Genomic DNA, 21,499 nt, shown 5'->3' with positions numbered 1-21,499 from the left:
TAATAAAGAGTTGTCCCCTTAAAAATTAGTGCCCACATAAAAAAATTAATTTTTTTAGTTGATCACTTAAGCTAGTTGTCCATATAAGAAAAATGGTTGTCCACGTATTGGCCACCATTCGCTTAGAGCAACTTCTACACCAGTTGGCTTGAGCCCAATATCGAAGAATTTTGAACAGAATTTTGGACCTCAGCCGACTGGTCTAGTGAGCACCTCCTGGGTTGAGCTCCGTCGGCCCCGAAGGGACCCTTCAGTCCACTCAAGCAATTGAGTTGATTGAAGGGCAACACATGATCATTGGGGACTCCCCACGGTCATGTGTTAGAGCAAATCCAACTGCCAAAATTCTTTTTTTCACAATGCCAGTAGTTTTAATTTTTAAAAAATTTAATTAGTTTAAAATTTTTTAAACTCATAATAATCTAATTAAACTCCACATTAGTAACTAAATACATTCTAATAAACTTTTACATTATCAATCCTGCGGCCCAAAATCTACTCATTATCATTGTTAGATCTCATTTTCCAGAAGTGTTGAATAAGATCAGGGCATGACTTTCCTGGCTTCTATTTATGGTGTATATATATATATATATATGTTTTAGTTTTTTTTTTTTTTTTTGTTAAGAGATATATATGTTTTAGTTAAATAGTAGTTGTAAATATCTGAAAATTGGTTGATTAGAATATGTGAGAAATTCAAAATCTAAAAATTTAAAAAAGAAAATTATTTCAAAAATAGTTCAAACACGTGTTTTGCACATACACAAGATCACACATTTTTCGTATACCAACAAGGCACTCACACACGCGTTTCCCACATGCTCAAATTTTAGACCTAAGCCTCAAATGCATCTGAGCTGATTTTTCAGACTGAGTTGAGACTTAAAATTTTGGGTTGAAAAAATAGTTTTTAGGCCTAAGAGCAACTCCAATGTGGGGGGGGCTGGGGCTCCCAAATTCAAAATTTGGGAGCCCCAGCCCACGGAGTCCAACCCGGGAGCCCCATGCTCCCTAGCTCCCAAATGGGAGCTTGGGCTGGGGGGCTCCCAGCCCCAAATATGGTCGTTGGGGGTCTCCCAACGGCCATATTTGGGGTGGATCCCCTCAAAAAATATAAATTGTTTTAAATTTGTTTTTCCAATCATTTCTCTAATTTTTTTCTTTTTTTAATTTTTTTTATCTTTTCAAAATTCCTTCTCTCTCTCTAACATAATATTAAATTTCAATTTTATATTTAAAATTAATAATTTATAGTTGAAAATTGAAATTAAAAGTCCGCACACGTACATTACACACGTACATAATTTAGATTTGAGAGCCCCTGTTAGGAGCCCGACGTTGGAATTGAAAAAAGCCCCGGGGCTCCTAAAAATCAAGGGCTCCCAAAATTGGGAGCCCGAGCCCCACGTTGGACTTGCCCTAAGACACAGTGACACACAGACATTGGAGTTGCTCTTACCCAAATGAGGCCTAAGCTAAGCTGCTTAGCCAGTCTGTGAGTAGAAGTTTTAGAACATTTTTTTTGTGAGAGAGAAACATCTTCCAACCATGTATTTTGGTGTACCTGCTATTCTCCCATATGGAAATCCATCCACTTCTCTCTTCCGGCTGTAGTGCCCAAAACTTCTAAAGTTCATCCATCAGTCTCCTGGAAGAGAGAAAACCTGAGACTTAAACTTCAGAAGTCAGCAACTGATCTACAAGTTATTTAAGACATAATTACCCATATATCAAGCATCTACTAACAGTTAATTGTTTCTTTCTCATTGTCCTTGTTTGACTCCTATGACTTCGATACGTCTTAACTCAAGTGGACCCTACCCTATTCAACAAAAAAACTGAAATGAGATCAATCCAAATCAGTCCTTCACAGAAGTCTGACAAAAATAAACATCTTGGAATCCACTCAAGGCAACATAAACCTTGAGTCAGATGACAGATCTGGCTCAGGAAAAACAAACACCAAGTTACACAGATTATGAAAAACAAAAAAGATAACATGAACTTGAAAATCATGAACAAAAAGGTCAAGAAGGCTAATATGTATATGTATAAATCATCTGGCATTTATGACAAATGCATGAACTTTAGTACAATCTCATTAAGTAAACGAGATCACCCATTACATGTAGATTAAGGAGTACCCACAAATCTCAGTGAACTAATCGAAAATCACAAATTCACAACTACAAGTAGAAATGCTTTTATTGAACTAAATGTGATTCAGTGATTGTTTTGTGATGGGATAAACACACATGACAGAATATAGTTTTAGAGGGCCTTCAGAAACTCATCAGATTCGAGAGCAAAAATTGTTTCACGTGGGAGACAAATACAACGTCCATGTTTCCACCACCTTCACGAGTTCACAGGCTGCATAAAAACACATATTCGCACTGAATTTAAAAGCTGGCCCGTTACGAACAGACATGGCCTTTCCCCAACCGAAATCACATCCATATATATTGAACCTTGGTGAGCCACCAATGGCTAGAGTTGACTGATCATAAGCAGGTCCCATTTGAAGAATTGATGGCCTCTATCCAGTCTTTTAGATTCTCTCTGCCATTCTGGTCAGTCCTAATAGCAACAGCCTCGTGTTGAATCCTAGCTGTCCAACCTTGACTATGGCCAAGTAATTGCCCTGCCTTAACTTTACCTGCTACAGCATCAACATAGCATCCAAAGTAGTCATTAGACAAAGGAGGATTCAATCTCATCCTATCATTTGGAAGCACCTTGCAGATTGTTTCGTCCGCTATGTTTAGACAGCACAGCGCGCATGTGTTATTATTTCATCCCCTTCGTTGGGTCGAGCGACTACTTGAGCTGAGAAATGGAAAATTCACTCCGCAGAGGTTGGTTTTCGAATCTTTTGGACTCATTCTGGAGAAAGAAATGAAGGTTGATGAAATGATGATTCGGGAACCAGCGATTTATGATGGTGGATGTGAAATACACTCGACATATCATTTCGTTCTACAAATTTCTGACCATGTATTAAAAGAATGCCAAAAAGAGGTGTCGTCACCTATGACATTGTTAAAAGAACAGCCAATGAAACTGCCATTTGCAAGATCCATTACTTGAACAGTGAGCAAGAGACCTGTGTATCCATCATGGTTTAGGAATCCATCAAGAGGAAAAAACAATTTGACGATTCGAGGAACTTAAAGAGAATATCTGTAATTGTTACATCTGTAAATGACATGGATAAATTCTACTCCTTGAGAGTTATAATTCAAGGAAACAGGGTATGAAGGTGGGGTTTCATTGTGATTATGTTGTGTAGCTACTAGCTAGGCAACCGGAAAGTGGAAAAAGTGAGTGAGAGTGTAAGAGAAGGATTGCTTAAGTTGTTGAATAACGTTCAACAAGGGGTTCTTCTGATCATTGTACGATGAAGATGAAGAACATGGTGAGGGCTTGACATAGAGAAGACCTTCAATGTAATGTGCAGAGTAAGATAATGGCGTCAAATAGCTGCCTTTCATTGTCTTTTTCCGTATTATTTTTTGTGGTTTCATTGTGCATCTGGTGACACAACGAACAGAATAAGCTGTGGTTTTTTATGCATCCATTGCCTAAACACAACAACTAACAACCTTAGCTACTTCTGATTCCAGTGAATGTTTTGAGTGATGACAATATCTCTCTGTCTCTCTCTTTCTTTCTTCCTTTCTTCCTTCCTTTTGATGATATTTACTTTTACCTTACCTAACCTCAACTTGTCTTCCCATAAATCCTATGGACATACATATAATAGATACATGTGTAGAATGACAGTTGACATCATTCTACATAATTACTACTTACTAGCATAGTAGCATGATTTTGTTGGTTTCTCTTTGTTTTTTCAATACTCTTTGTTTCCTTTGTACTATGATGTGCCCACAGAGCATTTTTTGCGAAACAATGGTAATAAAATATTTAAGACGTTTCCACTGTTGATGGTTAAACAAGAATCACAAACACATATTCAGTTCAATGTGACGAGGACAATCCCGAACTGACTTACTCAACTTATGCATAAATTGATGAATAGAAGCATACCTGCTGATACAAGCAGCGAAATGCACCAACTTTTCATTTCCAGATGTTGCATGAACTCCTAATGTTTCACCCCCCTCCCACTCACGTTCTCTTTAAGGCAGAATAGCCTGGACTCCAGACACGATATAACTACCTGCGATTTGGGTCTGCAGAGTCAGCAACATAGCGGAATAGAAGTACATGTTATTTCAGATGCAATAAACTTTACTGGAGGCATCTAGTAGCAGTGAACTCAGATTGTGCAAAAGAACAAATAACAAGTAAAGAATATGAATTTGACCATCAGAAATTCTATCTACTAGCTTCTGCTTCACAAAAAAAATGATGAAAATACCGATTCTCTTACAGTAAATGTTGGCACTGAAAAATGTAGTGTATGCCAATCCGTCAAAGTTAGGTGCTTGTTGCCCTAGGCTCCAATAATCCTTGACAATGTTAACATAGCATCTTAAATTCCCTTATTAGACTGGAGACCAGCATACGATAAAACAATATAGGCAAGAGTTGACCACTCTCTTTTCCATGCCTTAGCCTTGTCGCAAGTTCCATTCTAAGTACTCTCCGCGTGACGGATAAGTGTGAGGATCAGTTATGGAAGATCAACATGCATACGCCTAGAGGCAGCACCTCTGCACCTCACCTTATGAGATACACCGCTTTGAGGCGTAAAAGCGTGTTTTGAATTAAAAAAAATGATGCACTTTCTCTCGACCTTTTTATCCTAAGAGACTGCTGAGTTCCTAGTCTTCCAAATGTTCCAAATTAGAACTACAGAAAATCAGTAATGTTTTTTATAGTTCATGTTCTCGATGTGGCAGCTTCTTCTTTGTATAATAAACATGACGCACAATCAAGCACAAAATTACAAGAATTAAACAGTATTGTAAGAAACTAATAACAAATTCATAATGGAGAGTCTACGTAAGCAAGTCCGAAATAAAGTCAGATTCTTCAAAACTAATAATTGAATGCACAGCAAAATAAATAGAAAATAATTAGTCGCTGAAGGAGACTTACTGTAATAAGTCTATGGAAGATTGAGTTTTCTCAATTGGGTTCAGGACAGATGGAATGATCAAGAGCGACAAATATTGGCATGTCAAGTTGACCATAATACAGGAGCAAGAAATGCAAGGAACATCATGTTTGCAAGATTTGATCCTTTTTCGTGCTGCCAACAATAAGGACCAAGAACAAAAATAAAGAGAGCGACAAGCAAAAACAACAATTAGAATTATGGTGTGTTTGGTTGCAGGATTCCTAAGTAGGATTCCTATCAAAAGTGGCAAATAATGGCAAACATGAATAATCTGAAATCGTTTTCCAAGAATACAGCAAATAACATTCCTTGTCATTTAGGATGAGAAAATAACGAACACCAAACAATAAGAATATCAACAAATTTGGATCAAATCACCTTTATAATGTCTCCAAAACTTAAACAATGACCAAAAGCTACTATATAACAAAGAACTTACTAACATTGTATTACAAGGGAAAAAACAGTAAAACTAGCATCCGAAAGGAGTACGAGAAAGTTTCAAAACAAATACATCGACACAACTAAAACATTAAAGTAGTTCATTTTTCTGAATAATCAATGCACCGGAATACGTTCGTTGTCCCGAGCGCCAATGGCTCAAATCCCCTCTTTAAAGCAACTCTAATAACCACTTTCTGAAATCTGGATTCCTCAAACTAAAACAGAGTAAGCACTGATTGGCACAAAAGACCGGAAAACCCCGGGGGAAAAACTAAACCCATGACAAAAATCAAATAAACAAAATGGTTGCAGATATTACCTTATCGGGCTACATATCCTCCCGTCGGTCTCATATCAGAAGGAGGCCTAGTCGCAGAACCTTGCCCTGTTGACCCACTCTGATACGAATTATTCACTTGATGAGCTTGTGGATTCTGATATCCCAGGTTCCCAAATCCGAAACCTGCCATTGCCGGTTGCATCACTGAAGTCACCTAGAGATAAACAGTTCAGCCATCTCTTGCCTCCACTCTACTAAAAGAATGTACTTTGAATCAATGTTTTAAAAACGTTCAAGGCGTACACCTCGAGGCGAGGCGGTCACTTGATACCTCGAGGCGTACAATGTTTGAAAAAACAGCTTAGGCGTAAGTACTTTAGAAAGTTGTACTATTGAGTATTGAGAAGAACTCTTCAGAAGTTTTGGTTTTGCTTTCCAGTGTTATCTTTGAGTTGTTTGGCAACACTTAAGACTTCATACTATGGCAGTAAAGTAGAAAAACTTGTGAACAATGTTCGTATATAATTGATGTTATTTTGTTTACCAATTTTTTTCGTAGTTTACGCCTCGCCTTGTGAGGGCAACCCGCCTTGAGGCGTAAAAACGTATTTTAAAACCTTCGAGGCCTACATATTTGACCCCGAGAATAAAACATGTGCATGAGTGCATCTTAAGTCACCTGTTATTTTGAGTTGTTGGACAAGATAGAAACATTACTAAGTATTTTTGTTCGTTAAACACTTAACAGTATATTATGGTTGTAAAGTAGAAAAACTATGTTATATTTTTGACATAATTGATGCCATTTCCTTATACAAAAAAATAGTTCACACCTTTTACGCATTGAGGCATACAACTCGAGGCACTGCCTCGCCTTATGAGAGTACACCGCTTTGAGGCGTAAAACGTATTTTAAAGCATCGCATTGGATCAAAGAGGGATGCACTATCTCCCAACCATTTTATCCTTTAGAGACTGTTGAGTTCCTAGTCTTCTGAATGGTCCAAATCAGAAAATCAGGAATGTTTTTTGTAGTTCATGTTCTCTATGTGTCAGCTTCATGTTTGTATAATAAATATGACGCATAATCAAGAATGCAATTACAAGATATAAACAGTGGAACTGCAACTTAGGAATTGTAAGAAATCCGAATCTGACAACAGTTTCATAATGGAGAGTCTATAACAGCACGTCCAAAATAAAGTCAGATTCTTCAAACTAAAATCATTGAAAGAACAGCAAAATAAATAGAAAATAGTTACTCGCTCAAGAAGACTTACTGTTTTAAGTCTATGGAAATTTGAGTTTTCTTAATTGGATCCAGACAGACGGAGTCCTTCTCCATTTCATGATCAAGTCCGACCATAATATGGCATGCCAAGTTGACCATAATATAGGAGCAAGAAATGCAAGGAGATCATGTTTGCAAGATTTCGTTCTTTTTCATGCTGCCATCCATAAGGACCAGTAACAACAAATAAAGAGGACGAGAAGCAAGAACTATAAATTAGAATTAGTTATCTCTTAGACTCTTACTTGGAAATCGAAATCACACGTATTCGCACGAGAAACAGGTACCGACAACTAATGACAAACATGAAAAATCTGAAACCATTTTCCAAGAATACGACAAATAACATTCCTTGTCATTTAGGATGAGAAAATAACAAACAGCAAAGAAGAAAGTCCACAAGCTCTGATCAAATCACATTCATTACGTCTCCAAAACTTAAATCATGACAGAAAGCTACTATATAATAAAGAAACTCATAATGTTCTCTTACAAAGGGAAAAAACAACAAAACTAACATGCGGAAAGAGTACGAGAAAGTTCCAAAACAGATACATCCATAGGAAGGACAAAACCAAAATATAAAAGTAGTTCATTTTTCTGAATAATGAATGCGCCAGAATACGTTCATTGCCCAGAGCCCCAATGGCTCAAATCCCTTCTTTAAAGCAACTGTAATACCACTTTCTGAAATCTGGATTCCTCAAACTAAAACAGAGTAAGCACTGATTAGCAAAAAAAAAAAAGACCAGAAAACACCAGGAAAAACTAAACCCGCACCAAAAAATCAAATAAACAAAATGGTTGTATATAGTACCTTAACGGGCTACATATCCTCCCATTGGTCCCATATCAGAAGGAGGCCTAGTCGCAGAACCTTGCCCTGTTGATCCACTCTGATACGAATTATTTACTTGATGAGCTTGTGGATTCTGATATCCCAGGTTCCCAAATCCGAAACCTGGCATTGCCGGTTGCATCAGTGAAGGTGGACCAAAGTTCATCATAGTAGGAGAAACTCCAAAAGCAGCGGGATTTTGTCCAGCTGCAGCAAGTACAGCTAGAGCAGCTTGAATAGGTTGCATCCCTTGACCAAAAGGCGGCGTACCACCCATAAGCCCTTGTCCTAACAAACCAGCTGAAGCTGGGTGAGCCAAAACCCCATTTTGAGTAAAACCAGCAGCACCACCAAGATTATACCCACCGGCATTACCAACCGGATTAAACCCGTTCCCAGCCTGAGCAGAAGCAGGACCAGACCCAGATTTATGCTTATGATTCTCAGTGGCTTTTTGGCAGTATAACTGATGACCATCAAAACTCTTACTTGGCTCTTCTAAAGCCTTTTTTGCTCCTTCAACAGTTTTATAAATAAAAAGTGCATAACCCCTAGGTTTTCCAGTTTGTTTATCAAACCCTAATGGACCTTCTTCAATTTCCCCATACTTTGAAAAGAAAGCAAGCAATTTATCACCAGATATTTCTGAATGAACATTACTTACATAAATTTTCTTCTGTAATCCGTCTTGAGAGTTGTTACTTTGCTGATTTTGTGGCTGTGAATGTGAAGGATTAACAGGACCAGAAGATGCTAATTGACAAGCAGTCATTCTATTCTCAATCATCTTTTGAGGATCTTTTAGGGCTTCCTGAGCACTTCTTCGATGTTTAAACAATATAAAACCATACCCTTTAGATTTCCCTGTGGATTTATCAGCAACAACTTTGCAATCTTCTACTTCACCATACTTAGAGAAGAAATCTCGTAGGGTTTCTGATGTTGTTTCCCACCCAAGCCCATGAACGAAGAGTTTCCGATGAGCAGGATCAACATCAGCTAATCGATGAATTTCTTCAATAATTTTAGGGTTTTCTGATACAGCTGTTCTAATGATATCAATTAGTTGTTCTTTGTTGAATGGTTCAAGGAGTTTGTCGAGATCTACTAGTTCTTCTCCATTTGAATCTTCTTCTGTTTCAGTTTCTCCTTCCGCTTTAATCTCGTTTAGGTCTTCATCGACCTTTCGCTTTTTCGCCATGGGTGGAAGGAGATTTTAGAGAGAGAGAGAGAGTTGGAGATAAAAATGGAGGACGAAAATTCAGGGTAGAAGATTGTTTTGGGGGTTGTAAGATTTTTAGGGTTTATATTATCACTTCATCACGTGTTAGTAGTATCAGCCGAAAGAGATAATCTGACGCATATATGAGAAAAGAGAGTCTAATTGGTGCCCAAATTTCGTAGTAGCACTCCCGAGGCGCTTCCCACTGAGAATCTGAGGCCCAGGGACACAGGCACACAGCACTCGGACTGGTCTAGAACGGTGCCCAAATCCAACACAGATGAAGCTCAATTCGAGTGTCTCGGACTGCTCCGTACAAGAGTTGCTAATAGAGAGAACAGGCCTATGGCAAATTTTGGGGTCGCCTATAGACTACTCGTAGAGTTAACTCGCACGTTTTTCACTCCATTGTGTCTTGAATGGGTCGGTAATGAGATGCAAACTCAAACACCATGCACTACTCTTCATCTTTTTATCATTCTTCTCCCTCTCTCACGGCACCCACTTTTTATCTTTTATTAGTTTGATTGGATTTCAGGATCTCAAAGATTACTTGGTAGATTGTATAAAGAAAATATCTCCTTTCAACACAAAAAAGGAATAAAATATCTCAATGCATGGCATTTTATGAATAATACTTTTTTAAAGATTTTTGAGTTTAATGTCCGAAAATAGGGGAGTAATTAGTCGTATATCCACTCCTAAATTAATAAATAATATAAAACCAAAATAAACAGAAAATAGAAAATAAGTCCAAAAATTTACTATCTAGTGGGCCCCATGCATCAAGCAATTTATTTCCTCTCATTCTTACCCTTTCATAAATATATATTGGGTTATTTTCCTAATGGCCCCCTACTTTGTGACCAGCTTCCTGTCTGGCCCCCTACTTTACGAGAAATACCCATATGACCCCCTTCCATTATAACACCGTTACTCTCTCTCTTCCATTTCTTTTCTCTCTCCTCCAGCATGTTTTCTCTCTCTGCCACCTTGTTAAAACCAGCCACCTCATCACCTTCTCCGGCAGGTGTCGCCGGACGGCAAAATTTCCGGTCGGCGACCTTCAAACCAATTTTTTTTTTCTCTCTACCTCTCTCTCTAACATTCCGGCGAAGGGAGACCTTCGCCGGAGGTCTGTTCGTGAAGAAAATAATTTAGTGATAGGTTAGGTAGTAATAAAAAAAATCAAAGGTTAGACATGTAATTTACTCTAAGTGGATTTATTTTCTATTTCAGATTATCTTTGGGCTCTAGACCCATTGATCATTCGATTTTAGACTTAAAACCCGTCCTCCCTTTTTGTAATTGGTTTGGTATCTAGTGGTGTCCAAACCGCTCATTGGTCGTTTGAATGACAACCAAACCAAACTATAAGCGGTTTGGTATAATTTCAAAAGTCACTAACCAAACCACCTTGGATTGGTCAGTGGATGACCCCAACCTATTGGATACCGAACCAATGAACACCTTTACTTGTGTAGTCGTGTATAACAATGAAATAGTTAGCTATATATTAAAGTAAATAAATATTATTCGTAAATTTAGGTTGATTAAGAAGGCTGATTTGTCAACATTTAGTAGTTCAAGTGGTTGATAATGTTGACATAAGCTCCAAAAGCCTAAAGTCGTGTTTGGCGTGCGGGAATGGAATGTTATTCTTGGGAATCGCATTCCTATAACATGATTCCTGAGAATCAGATTATTAATTTGACTTTTGACTTGACCATGAATAAGAATTGGGTTATTTCCCAAATGGCCCCCAACTTTGTGACCAGCTTCTTGCCTGGCCCCCTACTTTAGCAAAAATACCCATATAGCCCCATTTTTCCGTTATCTTTAACTTTCCGTTACTCTCTATCCTCCATCTCATTTTCTCTCTCTGCCACATCATTTGAGCACGCCACATCATCGTCTTCTCCGGCAGGGGTCGCCGGCCGGCCAAATTTTCGGCCGGCGACCTTCAAACATAAAAAAAAAAAATCCCTCTTTCTCTCTCTAAATTTTTTTTTATCCCTTTCTCTCTCTAAATCTGGTTCATGGTGAACCATATCTAGGTCTGTTCGAATCATACCCGAACAGACCTTCATTAAAGGTATGTTTCAGCCGTACAGACCCTCATTGCGGGTCTGTTCAGACGAACATACCTTCAATGAGGGTCTGTTCAGACGAACCGACCTTCATTGAAAGTCTGTTCGAATCAGACCTAGATCTGGTTCATGGTGAACCAGATCTAGAGAGAGAAAGGGATTTTTTTTTAGAGAGAGGGAATGTTTTTTTTAATGTTTGAAGGTCGCCGACCGGAAATTTGGTCGACCGGCGACCCCTGCCGGAGAAGATGATGATGTGGCGTTTTAAGTGACTTGGCAAAGAGAGGAAATTAGGTGGAGGAGTGAGAGTAACAAACAGTTAAAGATAACGGAAAAAAGTGGGTCATATGGGAATATTTGCTAAAGTAGGGGGCTAGCCAGGAAGCTGGTCACAAAGTTGGGAGCATTTGGGAAATAACCCATAAGAATTTGATTCATAATAGATTCCTAACTTGGTGTCTGGTTCATACGTGAATAGGAATGTAAATTTTTGTAAAAGTCATGTTATACCCTTTTACTTAAGCTACATAAAATACATGTCAACTTTGTTATATATTTCAATTATTATCATTCATTCAAATTTGTAAATATGAAATAGTAATGCGATGAACAAATTTAATTAGTATTTAAAGATTTATTTAAATTAAAAAAAAAAAGTCTCGACTATTTTTTTTCTTTTTAAACGTAATAAAATTCATTTGAATGAACAAAGAACGAGAGAGAAGGAAAAAAACTAGAGAAAGAGTTACGTTCGAGCGAAAGAAAGAGTTGTTGTGGTGATGGTCGAACCCTAAGTTTTTTATTTTTTAGTTGTGATATTATGTGAAAAATGATTTTAATATTAGTCATTCTAATACTTAAATAAGGATAATTTTGTCCATAAATATTAAAACAAAACATTTCCAGGGATGGGAATAACAAATTATCCTCCTCTCTGGGTTTGTTATTATCCCGTTTAGGGGCAATTCCATTTCTGAGAGAATAAGATTCCCCTTGCATTCCCAAAAGCTAAATAATAAACAGGATTGTGATTCTCAGGAATCACATTCCATTCCCACGTGATTCTAGCACGCCAAACATAACATAAAAGTTCCAGATTCGATTCCAAAAGAGGTGGATTCCATGATTTATTGAACTTGGTTTATTAAGGTACAAATAATGTAGTTGAGTTTTAGGCCATAGTTTAGTTGAACTTTAGGCCCGTTCTTGTAAGAGTTTAAATTAGGCGATAGCAGATTATATGAAAGCGATACATATAGTAAATAGGTATAAATAGAGCAAGAAAAAGAGTGAATATTATCGCGCTCATCACATCTTTGAGGCATCAATGTCGTTGTAATGACTATCATAGATCATAGTCAAATTTCACAAGAAAAAGATTATTTCCCAAATGGCCTCCTAGGTTATGACCAGCTTCCCACGTCCTCCTAGTTTATCGAAAATACTCAGATGACCCCCTTTTTGCCGTCACCGTCATATGTCTGTTAAAGTCAGTTTTTTTATTCCTAAGTTACCCTTTGCACGACTTTTCATGTTGTCACCTCAAATCTTTCAACCTTTTTCGAAAATTCTTTTTATCATTTCTAAAACCTATAACCAAATTAAAATTTCTCCATTTACTTTTTCTTCTTCATCTTCCAGACCAAAGCTCAAACAACAAAAACGACGATGTCGATCTTGATAATGATGATGGCGATGGCGATAATGATGATGACGACGATGATGGTGGTGATTTTGATGATGATGATAATTTTGAATTTGCTTTTGTTTCAAAAGATCTTAATACTTCACTACCTATTTCTGTTGATAAACTTTTCTTTAATGGCCTGTCGAACCGCTTTTTCTAATTTTCAGTCGAGATATTCTCTTAATTGACACAAAAGAAGAAGAATAAAGTAGATTAACAAAAACTTCATCTCGTCGAAATCAAATTAATTGAATAGCATTGAAAACCACCATATTTTAAACTCAAAAATATGAAATTGTTATACTCATTAAAGCTTTATCTCCAACAAAATCAATATGCTTAATATTAAACACACACCAAAAAGAACTTTCAGAGTAAGACAAGAGGAAGAAATTGCTAAAAGGTTAGGAGATTTAAGCCTTTTAGAAAATGATAAAGTGAGAAAATCAAGAGTAAAGAGAGAAGAACAATGAGAAACAGAAGGATGAGTTTGGAGATTTAAACCCTTTAATAGCAGTGAAAATCAGTTGTGTAATCTTTACCAAAACAACTAAGAATTTGTGAGCATCCATTAAGACGAGTTAATGTTTCTTTCTCCTTTTGAAGTCTTGATGTGAGAAAGTAATGAAGATTTCACCGTACGGAAAGTTCATCTTCCAAAATTTCCCCTTTCACTTACTCCATTAGCTTTAGCTCTGATATTACTTTTTCTCTCCGAACTTACTTTCTTTCTCAAGAGAGAAAGTCAGATAAGAGATTATAAAATTGCCAATATTTTCCATGAAGTTCTGAACCGTACTCACCAAGCAAACTAAACTCGGTTCAAAATCGTCATTTCGATCTTGATTATTATAGTTATGTAGTTCCTCAACCGGTGGTATCTCAGGTGAAGAAATTCTATATATAGATAGAGAGAGATTCAGAGGATTTATTTTGAAGCATAAAAGTTTTAGAAAGAGAAAGTGGCAAGAAATAATGGTCTTTCGTCTTTCATCATTAAATGAGTCTTGGGAAGACGCAAATTCATAGAAGGGTAATGTTGGAATAAAAAATCTGACATTAGCGGCATTATGACGGAAAAGACGAAATGGGTCATATGGATATTTTCGATAAACTAGGGGTTTACGAACAAAGCTGGTTAAGGGGCCCATTCTCTTTGGGAAATAACCCGCTGATTTGGAAATCCTGGTACTCTGGACCGACCCTAGCTCGACCCATTGGCTAGTAGCCTAAATCCAAAGCTAACTTCTCTCTATATTTATCGTTCTTGGCCATTTGGGAAATAAACCCAAAAAAAAAGAAATAAGGCTGATTTGGAAATCGCCTAAATCCAACGCAAAGTTCTGTCTATATATTTCGTTCTTTCCCTCTCATTTCGACGCTCTCTCATCTTTCTACTTTCTCTCTCTACTACTAGGGTTTATCACTCGTCAAGAGTTTTCTTTTTTCCTTCTGAACTTCTCGATCGACTGAAACTTCTTCTTGGTGGACAACAATCATGTCTAACATTACGGGATTGAATTCAAATCCAAACCCTAATAAGTCAACCGAGGTAAAATAAAAAGTTCAGGATTCATTGCTTTTAATACCCTATTTTGAGATTAATTAGTTTGAAAAAGAGTACTTCTTGATTGAATTTATTGTTTGTTTGTTTGTTTATTATTAGGTTAATCAACCTCCCACTGATTCTGTTTCTAGCCTTTGTTTTAGTCCCAAGGGCAATTACCTTGTTGCCACTTCTTGGGATAATCAGGTTTTGCTCAATCCCTTCCCCCATACTCCTCTCTCTCTCTCTGTCTGGATTGTCAGTGATGAATGCTTGTTCTTGTTCTTGTTGATAATATTGACAGGTTAGATGTTGGGAGATACAACGTTCAGGAGCTAATTTAGCTAGTATGCCCAAAGCATCAATATCACATGATCAGCCTGTAATAGATACATTCTTTCTGTCTACCATTTTCTTTGATAGAATTCAAGGGTTTTTTTTAATTGGGATTGAAGTTTGATTTGTTGTATTCATCTTAGGTTTTATGTTCAGCTTGGAAGGATGATGGAACCACCGTTTTTTCGGGAGGTTGCGATAAACAGGTTAAAATGTGGCCATTGATGTCTGGTGGACAACCCACTACTGTTGCTATGCACGATGCCCCGATTAAAGAACTAGCTTGGATTCCAGAGATGAATCTCTTAGCTACAGGAAGTTGGGATAAGACTTTAAAGTATAATCTCTTGCATTTCTTTGAGAATTTTGTGTTTAGAGTTTTATACGATATCACAATGTCCATAGTTTACCTAGATAATTCTTTCACATCTCTATTTTATCTTTAGATGTTGTAGTTTTCTCATGGAATCTGTTTCAATAGAGTCGCATGTGGTTATCCAAATTGGCCACTTTTAATTGTTGAAGTTTCCTTATTGTCTTGAATGATTGGTAATGAAATGTGATCTTGATTGATTTAGGTACTGGGATACCCGACAACCAAATCCGGTTCATACTCAACAACTCCCTGAACGCTGCTATGCACTATCTGTTAGATACCCTCTGATGGTCGTTGGAACAGCCGATCGAAATTTGATTGTTTTTAACTTGAGTAAACCTCAGGTAAAGTGATCAAGTAGTGTCTAAAGAGTTAATTTATATATATGATTGCCGAACCATGTACAAGAGAACTAGGTTATTTCTTTCCGATTTGCAACTTCCTTCATGTTGCTGTATATCTTCTTTCATACATAACACATCCTAGAATGTTTTTCATGCAAACTCGAGTTCTTGATCGTTTATCGGTCGCTTTGAATGCTTTGAATATCACATTTAATGACTGTCTTGACTCCTGGATATTAACAGGAGGAGTTTAAGAGAATCCAATCACCCTTGAAGTATCAAACAAGATGTGTTGCTGCATTTCCAGATCAACAAGGTTTTCTGGTAAATACTTGGTTGCTTTTGTGTCTATTTAGGTTATTTAATGCTTAAACTAATACAGTATTTAGTTGTTCCATTAAATATTAATTAGAAAGTTTCGTTATGTTTGCAGGTCGGCTCAATAGAGGGCAGAGTTGGTGTACATCATCTGGATGATGCTCTACAGAACAAAAACTTTACTTTCAAATGTCACAGAGAGGGAAACGAGATATACTCAGTCAACTCTTTAAATTTCCATCCTGTAAGATACTTGACCTATTACCTTCCTTTGTCCTTGCTATAATTTAATTTTATCCTTTGCCAATTAGTCGCTAGTTATATAAAGTTAAGCTGGATTTTGGTTATTTCTCTTTCATTGAGCAGTACCTACTCCTTTTTTGGTATTCACACATAGCTTTTATGCATTTTAACATGAGCCCTCGATAGTCTTCAGACATTAAATTGGTTCTAGTCTAGGCATTATTATGCTTTGAGTGCTGGCGCTTCACATTATCTCTCTCGAGCTTTTAGGCCTATTGGTTCATAACATTCAATCGTATGTTATAACAAATTTTAAGAGACTACTGATATTGATGCCCAACATTAATATAATGATATGCTAATGTTGGTTTGCGAATTAGTTCTGTTGCATCTAATTCCTTGTTGGTATCACACTCTCTAAGTTCTTCATTTATCTAGTTCATTTATGATACTTTATGTGGTTGTCGCAGGTACACCATACATTTGCGACTGCTGGGTCAGATGGTGCTTTTAATTTCTGGGACAAGGATAGCAAGCAGAGACTCAAGGTGTGTTTTCTTCTGTTTTTCTTGTTTTGTATGATATGAATCGAACGAAAAAGAACTTTGTTTATTGCGAATTTGCAATTGTCTTCTTTCTTGAAATTATATTCTTTGACCTGCTAAAAAATTTGGTCCAATACGTTATTGGAGGCTTGTCCTAACAAGAGTTCCTTAAGCATCTTTTTTGTTTTGGCCGTGTTTGATCTGATTTTAGCTTTCACCTTAAACAAGTCAGTGCTATTAAATCATAATTGTCTGATCTATTGTTATATCATTGGAGAAACCTCTGTGCCAGCATCCTGTTTGAAGAATGTTCGCGTATTTTCTTGCGGACGGAATTAGAAATTTAGAGAACAACATAGAATTGTCAGAAAAATGAAATCATAGAATTTTCAATTGTCTTTCTCGTTGAATTGGATTTATAAGAATAAACGTGTAGGATATACCTTAGAATAAAATCATATCTTGCTCTTAGCATTTAGAAACAATAAAAAAAATCTAGAAAAATAAAATCTTAGAATTTTTGGAAATGTATATATTTGAATGACATTTATGATGATTGATGAGAAACATTTAGTTTAGAAATACACCATCAAATGATATTAAACTAATCCTTCTTCAGAACACTTTAGTCTCTAATGTCAGTGTGTAATTAATGGGTAGCTGTTGTTTATCTCATTGATTTGTCATTCCTCTTATAATTCCACGTTGTACAAATTTTCTTACTCTGCAACCACGAAATCTAGTTGTCTGTTGTAACTTGTAAACTTCTAATTGTTAGTTCGAAGTCCACTCCTGCTTTTGCAAGCTAGTATAATAATTTTTTTGTTCTTCCCTCTCTACGCTATATTTCCAACAATACTATGCCATGTGATTTTATCTCGTTTTCTGATAAGCTCTTGTTTACTCTCTAGGCCATGATCCGGTGCAGTTATCCTATACCGTCCAGTGCATTCAACAGCGATGGTTCGATATATGCGTACTCGGTATTTCTCTTTCTTGTTTCAACTCCAGCTCATTAAAATTTCAATTTTTAATCCATAAGCTGTTTTGGGGCTGGTAGAATTACTCGTGTGGTGGTGGTTAGCGTGAGCCTGGCGCCCTGGTCTAGACCACCAGGCTTCTCTACCTGTGGCCATTCTAGGCGCTGAATCTACCCAAAAAGACCCAGTCCATATGTAATAACAACCCTTACGGAACAATGTGGTACTAACTGCCTTTCAGAAGAAAGTTGCCGTTTCACATCACAATTACATACCAAACCAGTGGTTTGGACAGTTCAAAACAATACTTTGTGGATGCCTATATTTCCCTGGTGGATATGTTGGAGTATTGTCAATTTGTTCCCAGAAACATATTTCATTTTTAATTATGTTTTTTCTGTTTAGACGTGTTACGACTGGAGTAAGGGTGCAGAGAATCATAACCCAGCAACTGCAAAGTCCTACATTTTCCTTCACCTCCCACAGGTAATTTATGCAAATTCAGATTTTGTAATTTTTTTTTCTTGAATATCTTTCAAGTTTCTGTTTCGCGTGAAGCGGGTTACTAACTTTGACATAAATATACAAGAAGATTATGAAGCACAATTATTCGATGAGAGTGAGAGAATTCAATTGGTTACTCGAAGTTGGGGGCAACATTAATTAGGGGAGTGTTTGTAACTTTGTTGTATTCGATTGGCGTGTTGATGCCAAAAGCAAGTACTCAAGAAGACATCGAACTCTTGAGTAAGACTAAGAGAGAGCATTTGTCGTATTCGATTTTCTGCATGTGTCATCTGAGGGTGTGTGCATGGGTGAAGCACGTACTGGGGCCGTCAATCTAAAACGACGTTATAATGCCCCACACCTGAAGTGAGACTACAAAATTTTTCAATGTTAGATAAAAATGGTGCACCAGGAGCAGAATAAAAGAAGGAAACTGTACAAATTGTCATATTCTGTTCCAACAGACTTGTCTTACTGGGGAATACCATAATTCTATATTTCTGACTCTGAAACAAATGTTTTCTGATGACCAGGAATCTGAAGTGAAAGGGAAGCCACGGATGGGGACAAGCGGTAGAAAATGAAGCTTGTCGACATATGAAGGTGCTGTCCAGAAGCTAAAATGGACAAAAAGGATAATGATAGTTCTTCCAGCAATTTTGCTAGTCCATGACATTGGTTCTTGTCTTTTTTTTTGCCGCAACAGACGGGGTATTATAAAGAATTCTTTTTTCCGCAACTTTGGTTCGTAGAGTTTGTGAAGTTCTGTCAGTCGAAACATTTTTCTTTTAAGGTCTAGGAGTTGCTTTCGAGATTAGATCTTTAGCATAATTTTTCTTTTTCGAGTTTAGAATGGAACAGTGTTGTCTGGTGATGAACTTGGAGTTAATAGAACTATTACTTTCCAGTTGCCTATTTTGTCTATTATTTGTTCTTTTTTTAGCATGTGGTATCCATGCTTAATGAATTTGGGTTATTAAATGTAAAAATAGCACACATGTTGCAAAGTGTTGCAAAATTGTTACCAAGTGTTGCAAAATTTTTGCACGGTATTGTAAAATTGTCGCAAGGTGTTTTAAATTAAAAAAAAGGGTACCTAGATAGTTGAAGGTTAAAAGAAATTGAGTGATCCCTTTTAAATTAAAAAAAAGGGTACCTAGATAGTTGAAGGTTAAAAGAAATTGAGTGATCCCTTTTAGCCCAAACGAAAAGGTCAAATTCAGTTGCCCTGTTTTTTAGGATAAGTTACTAATTGAAGTTCATCCTATATGGGCCTATGGGGCATGAGTTGGTGTAGATAGAATTATTAATTCCATTTATCTATCCGAAAGAGTTGTTCGAAATTCAATATTATTGTATTTTATAGATTACTTATACATTTATAGATTTTGAAATAATCACGGATATGTGAATGGATTTTGAATCCAAAGCAATCGTCGTTCTTATCAATGAAGAGTTTGGACCATATCTAAAATTCAGTGTGCAACTTGAATAAGATAGACTGTTTCCAATTAGAAATTTGAGGGCATACAAAATAGGACCTAGAAGAAAAGGCAGTAGTTTTAATATAAGTTGAAAAGTATTTTTTTTTCCGTTGTCATCGGCAGGACCAGTCACCCACCTGTCCGTGACCGTATTTCGTCGACTTTAGAGGTAAGGGCCGTTTTAGAAACTGGTCATCTATAGAGGCCCTTTTGGAGACTGGCCATCTTTAAGGACCAGTTTAGAAGCTGGTCATCTTTTGAGGGTCATTTTTGGCGAGTTGGTCATATGTCATGTTGTGAATGAACATAGAAAGATAAAAACCAAAAAAAAAATCTAATATTGATATTTAGATATATTTTGACACAATTTGCCTTTGTTCTAGGTCACAGAATGTGTGTAGCGATTAAAATTAAAATTCTATATGAACTCCGTGTTCTAGGGTTTTACATATATTATTCAAAGTAGTACAAGAGTCTGTCCATAGAGAGAGAGAGAGATCTAACATTCAAGAGAACAAACACATTTGCCAGGAAAAGGAACTGGATCGCAAACTGCAGACATGGCATTTTCAAACTTGACAATGCATTCTTGCAGGCAAGATTCATTAGAACATGGGAAGTCCTGTTCTATCTCCTCCAAGCATACTTCCAATTTCCCACTTCCCTCCCCTACTCTTCTTTTGCCATTCACACCTACAAATATTATCACCATCAAATTTTGATTACTACCACAACTCATCTCCTTTATTAGTATATATATCAAAGTCATTGTTATAATTATCTTCTAACTTTAGGTTTAAATTAAGGAAGAAGCATAAACCTCCCACTAGAAACTAGCATATATCAACATTTGAATTTATCTATATGAAGAATCCACATATTGCTTACTCATAATTCCCATTTGAATGTCTATTCAATTTTTTTTTGCGCATATAGAAATTAGCGTGATACTTCATCTATTACAATAGTTTATATACATCAATACTTCTATATGCAACCAACAACTGGTAGTCCAATTAGTTGTGCATCTAGTCTTAGATTCGAATTCAAGGTTGTTGAACTTGGAGTATAAATAAAGGAATTAGAAGTGTTTATCACATTGTACAGATGTATCAATACCATTGTAATGACTATCGTAATTAATATCCAAAAAAGAAAGCACTTCTCTGTGCATAAATTTTTCTTTCGTCCTCGATAACATCCCCTCTAACAATATTAGAATAGAGAGAGAGCATGATTTATTTTTGCTACAATTATGAATTATCTAGTTGTAATCTCTCAAAAGAAAAAAAAATGTTGAAAGTAACGATTGTAAAATACTAAATAATACTAACATAAAAAATAAATTGTAAATTATCTTTACTAAAAATCAACATAAACACATGAACAAGAGAAAGATATGTCACCTGCAGTGATTGAGAGGACAAACAGAACAATGAAGAATATGGACTTCATCTCCATGATCTTTATTTTCACTTGAAAAATATTTATTAGAGAATTTGTTTTGTGTGAGAGTGAAGTCATGTCCTATATATTTATATAAATAGAGAGGAAAAGATTTTACCTTCTTTGTTTCATTCTAGGGAAAGAAATCACAAAGACATAATTAATAATTAAAAACCTTATTATATGAAGATTTTATTTTTTCAAGTTTCTATTTATTGTCATATCTCTGTCCTTATTATAATATGAGAGATTTAGATTTTTGGTCCTTAATTAATGGTTGATCCACTTTAACTATTTGGCTAATCAAAGTAGGAGTGTTATATGCTTCAACATTCTCTAATTACTAAAATGGAACTTAAATAATTAATAAGCCATTTATGAGATCTAAAAATCAATTATAGTATATAATAATATTGTTTCAGTATAA

The 21,499-nt window shown here is 36.3% G+C and overlaps 2 protein-coding genes across 51 annotated transcripts; one reads left to right on the top strand and one right to left on the bottom strand.

Moving 5' to 3' along the window:
* Positions 1-713: 713 nt before the first annotated feature.
* Positions 714-9,737, bottom strand: LOC147565055 (UBP1-associated protein 2A-like). 50 transcript variants are annotated; one of them, XM_086651494.1, is made up of 9 exons: positions 7,928-9,273; positions 7,100-7,267; positions 6,924-6,998; positions 6,653-6,813; positions 5,859-6,023; positions 5,074-5,227; positions 4,057-4,189; positions 3,035-3,109; positions 2,031-2,889 (listed from the first exon to the last, which is right to left on the bottom strand). In XM_086651494.1, the coding sequence occupies exon 1, from the start codon at positions 9,147-9,149 to the stop codon at positions 7,929-7,931; it is 1,221 nt and encodes a 406-aa protein (XP_086507620.1). In that variant the 5' UTR covers positions 9,150-9,273; the 3' UTR covers positions 2,031-2,889; positions 3,035-3,109; positions 4,057-4,189; positions 5,074-5,227; positions 5,859-6,023; positions 6,653-6,813; positions 6,924-6,998; positions 7,100-7,267; position 7,928. The 50 variants fall into 50 exon arrangements, with proteins under 50 accessions (XP_086507631.1, XP_086507628.1, XP_086507632.1 ...); XM_086651505.1 differs by lacking the exons at positions 2,031-2,889; positions 3,035-3,109; positions 6,653-6,813; positions 6,924-6,998 and adding exons at positions 714-919; positions 1,422-1,667; positions 1,750-1,820 and having other exon boundaries at positions 5,859-6,073; positions 7,928-9,283; XM_086651502.1 differs by lacking the exons at positions 2,031-2,889; positions 3,035-3,109; positions 6,653-6,813; positions 6,924-6,998 and adding exons at positions 714-919; positions 1,422-1,651; positions 1,727-1,820 and having other exon boundaries at positions 7,928-9,283.
* A 4,470-nt stretch (positions 9,738-14,207) lies between these two features.
* On the top strand, positions 14,208-19,055 carry RAE1 (Transducin/WD40 repeat-like superfamily protein). Its single transcript, XM_086651446.1, has 11 exons — positions 14,208-14,499; positions 14,614-14,700; positions 14,798-14,875; positions 14,973-15,166; positions 15,408-15,549; positions 15,793-15,873; positions 15,983-16,111; positions 16,581-16,658; positions 17,567-17,638; positions 18,041-18,121; positions 18,676-19,055. The coding sequence occupies exons 1-11, from the start codon at positions 14,446-14,448 to the stop codon at positions 18,724-18,726; spliced, it is 1,047 nt and encodes a 348-aa protein (XP_086507572.1). The 5' UTR covers positions 14,208-14,445; the 3' UTR covers positions 18,727-19,055.
* Positions 19,056-21,499: the final 2,444 nt, after the last annotated feature.

The sequence above is a fragment of the Eschscholzia californica genome, unplaced genomic scaffold (assembly GCF_041429995.1).
Source record: "Eschscholzia californica isolate CP2 unplaced genomic scaffold, dmEscCali1.0.p SCAF_1, whole genome shotgun sequence".
In the NCBI taxonomy this organism is placed as follows: Eukaryota; Viridiplantae; Streptophyta; class Magnoliopsida; order Ranunculales; family Papaveraceae; genus Eschscholzia; species Eschscholzia californica.
This window is presented reverse-complemented; position numbering and strand designations above follow the sequence as displayed.

Excerpts from the sequence above, each read along its gene's own strand:
- RAE1 (XM_086651446.1), top strand. The coding sequence starts at position 14,446 with ATGTCTAACATTACGGGATTGAATTCAAATCCAAACCCTAATAAGTCA. Across the intron at positions 14,500-14,613 it reads ACCCTAATAAGTCAACCGAG|GTTAATCAACCTCCCACTGA; the intron begins GTAAAATAAAAA and ends GTTTATTATTAG. Across the intron at positions 15,167-15,407 it reads AGTTGGGATAAGACTTTAAA|GTACTGGGATACCCGACAAC; the intron begins GTATAATCTCTT and ends TGATTGATTTAG.
- LOC147565055 (XM_086651469.1), bottom strand. The coding sequence starts at position 9,149 with ATGGCGAAAAAGCGAAAGGTCGATGAAGACCTAAACGAGATTAAAGCG.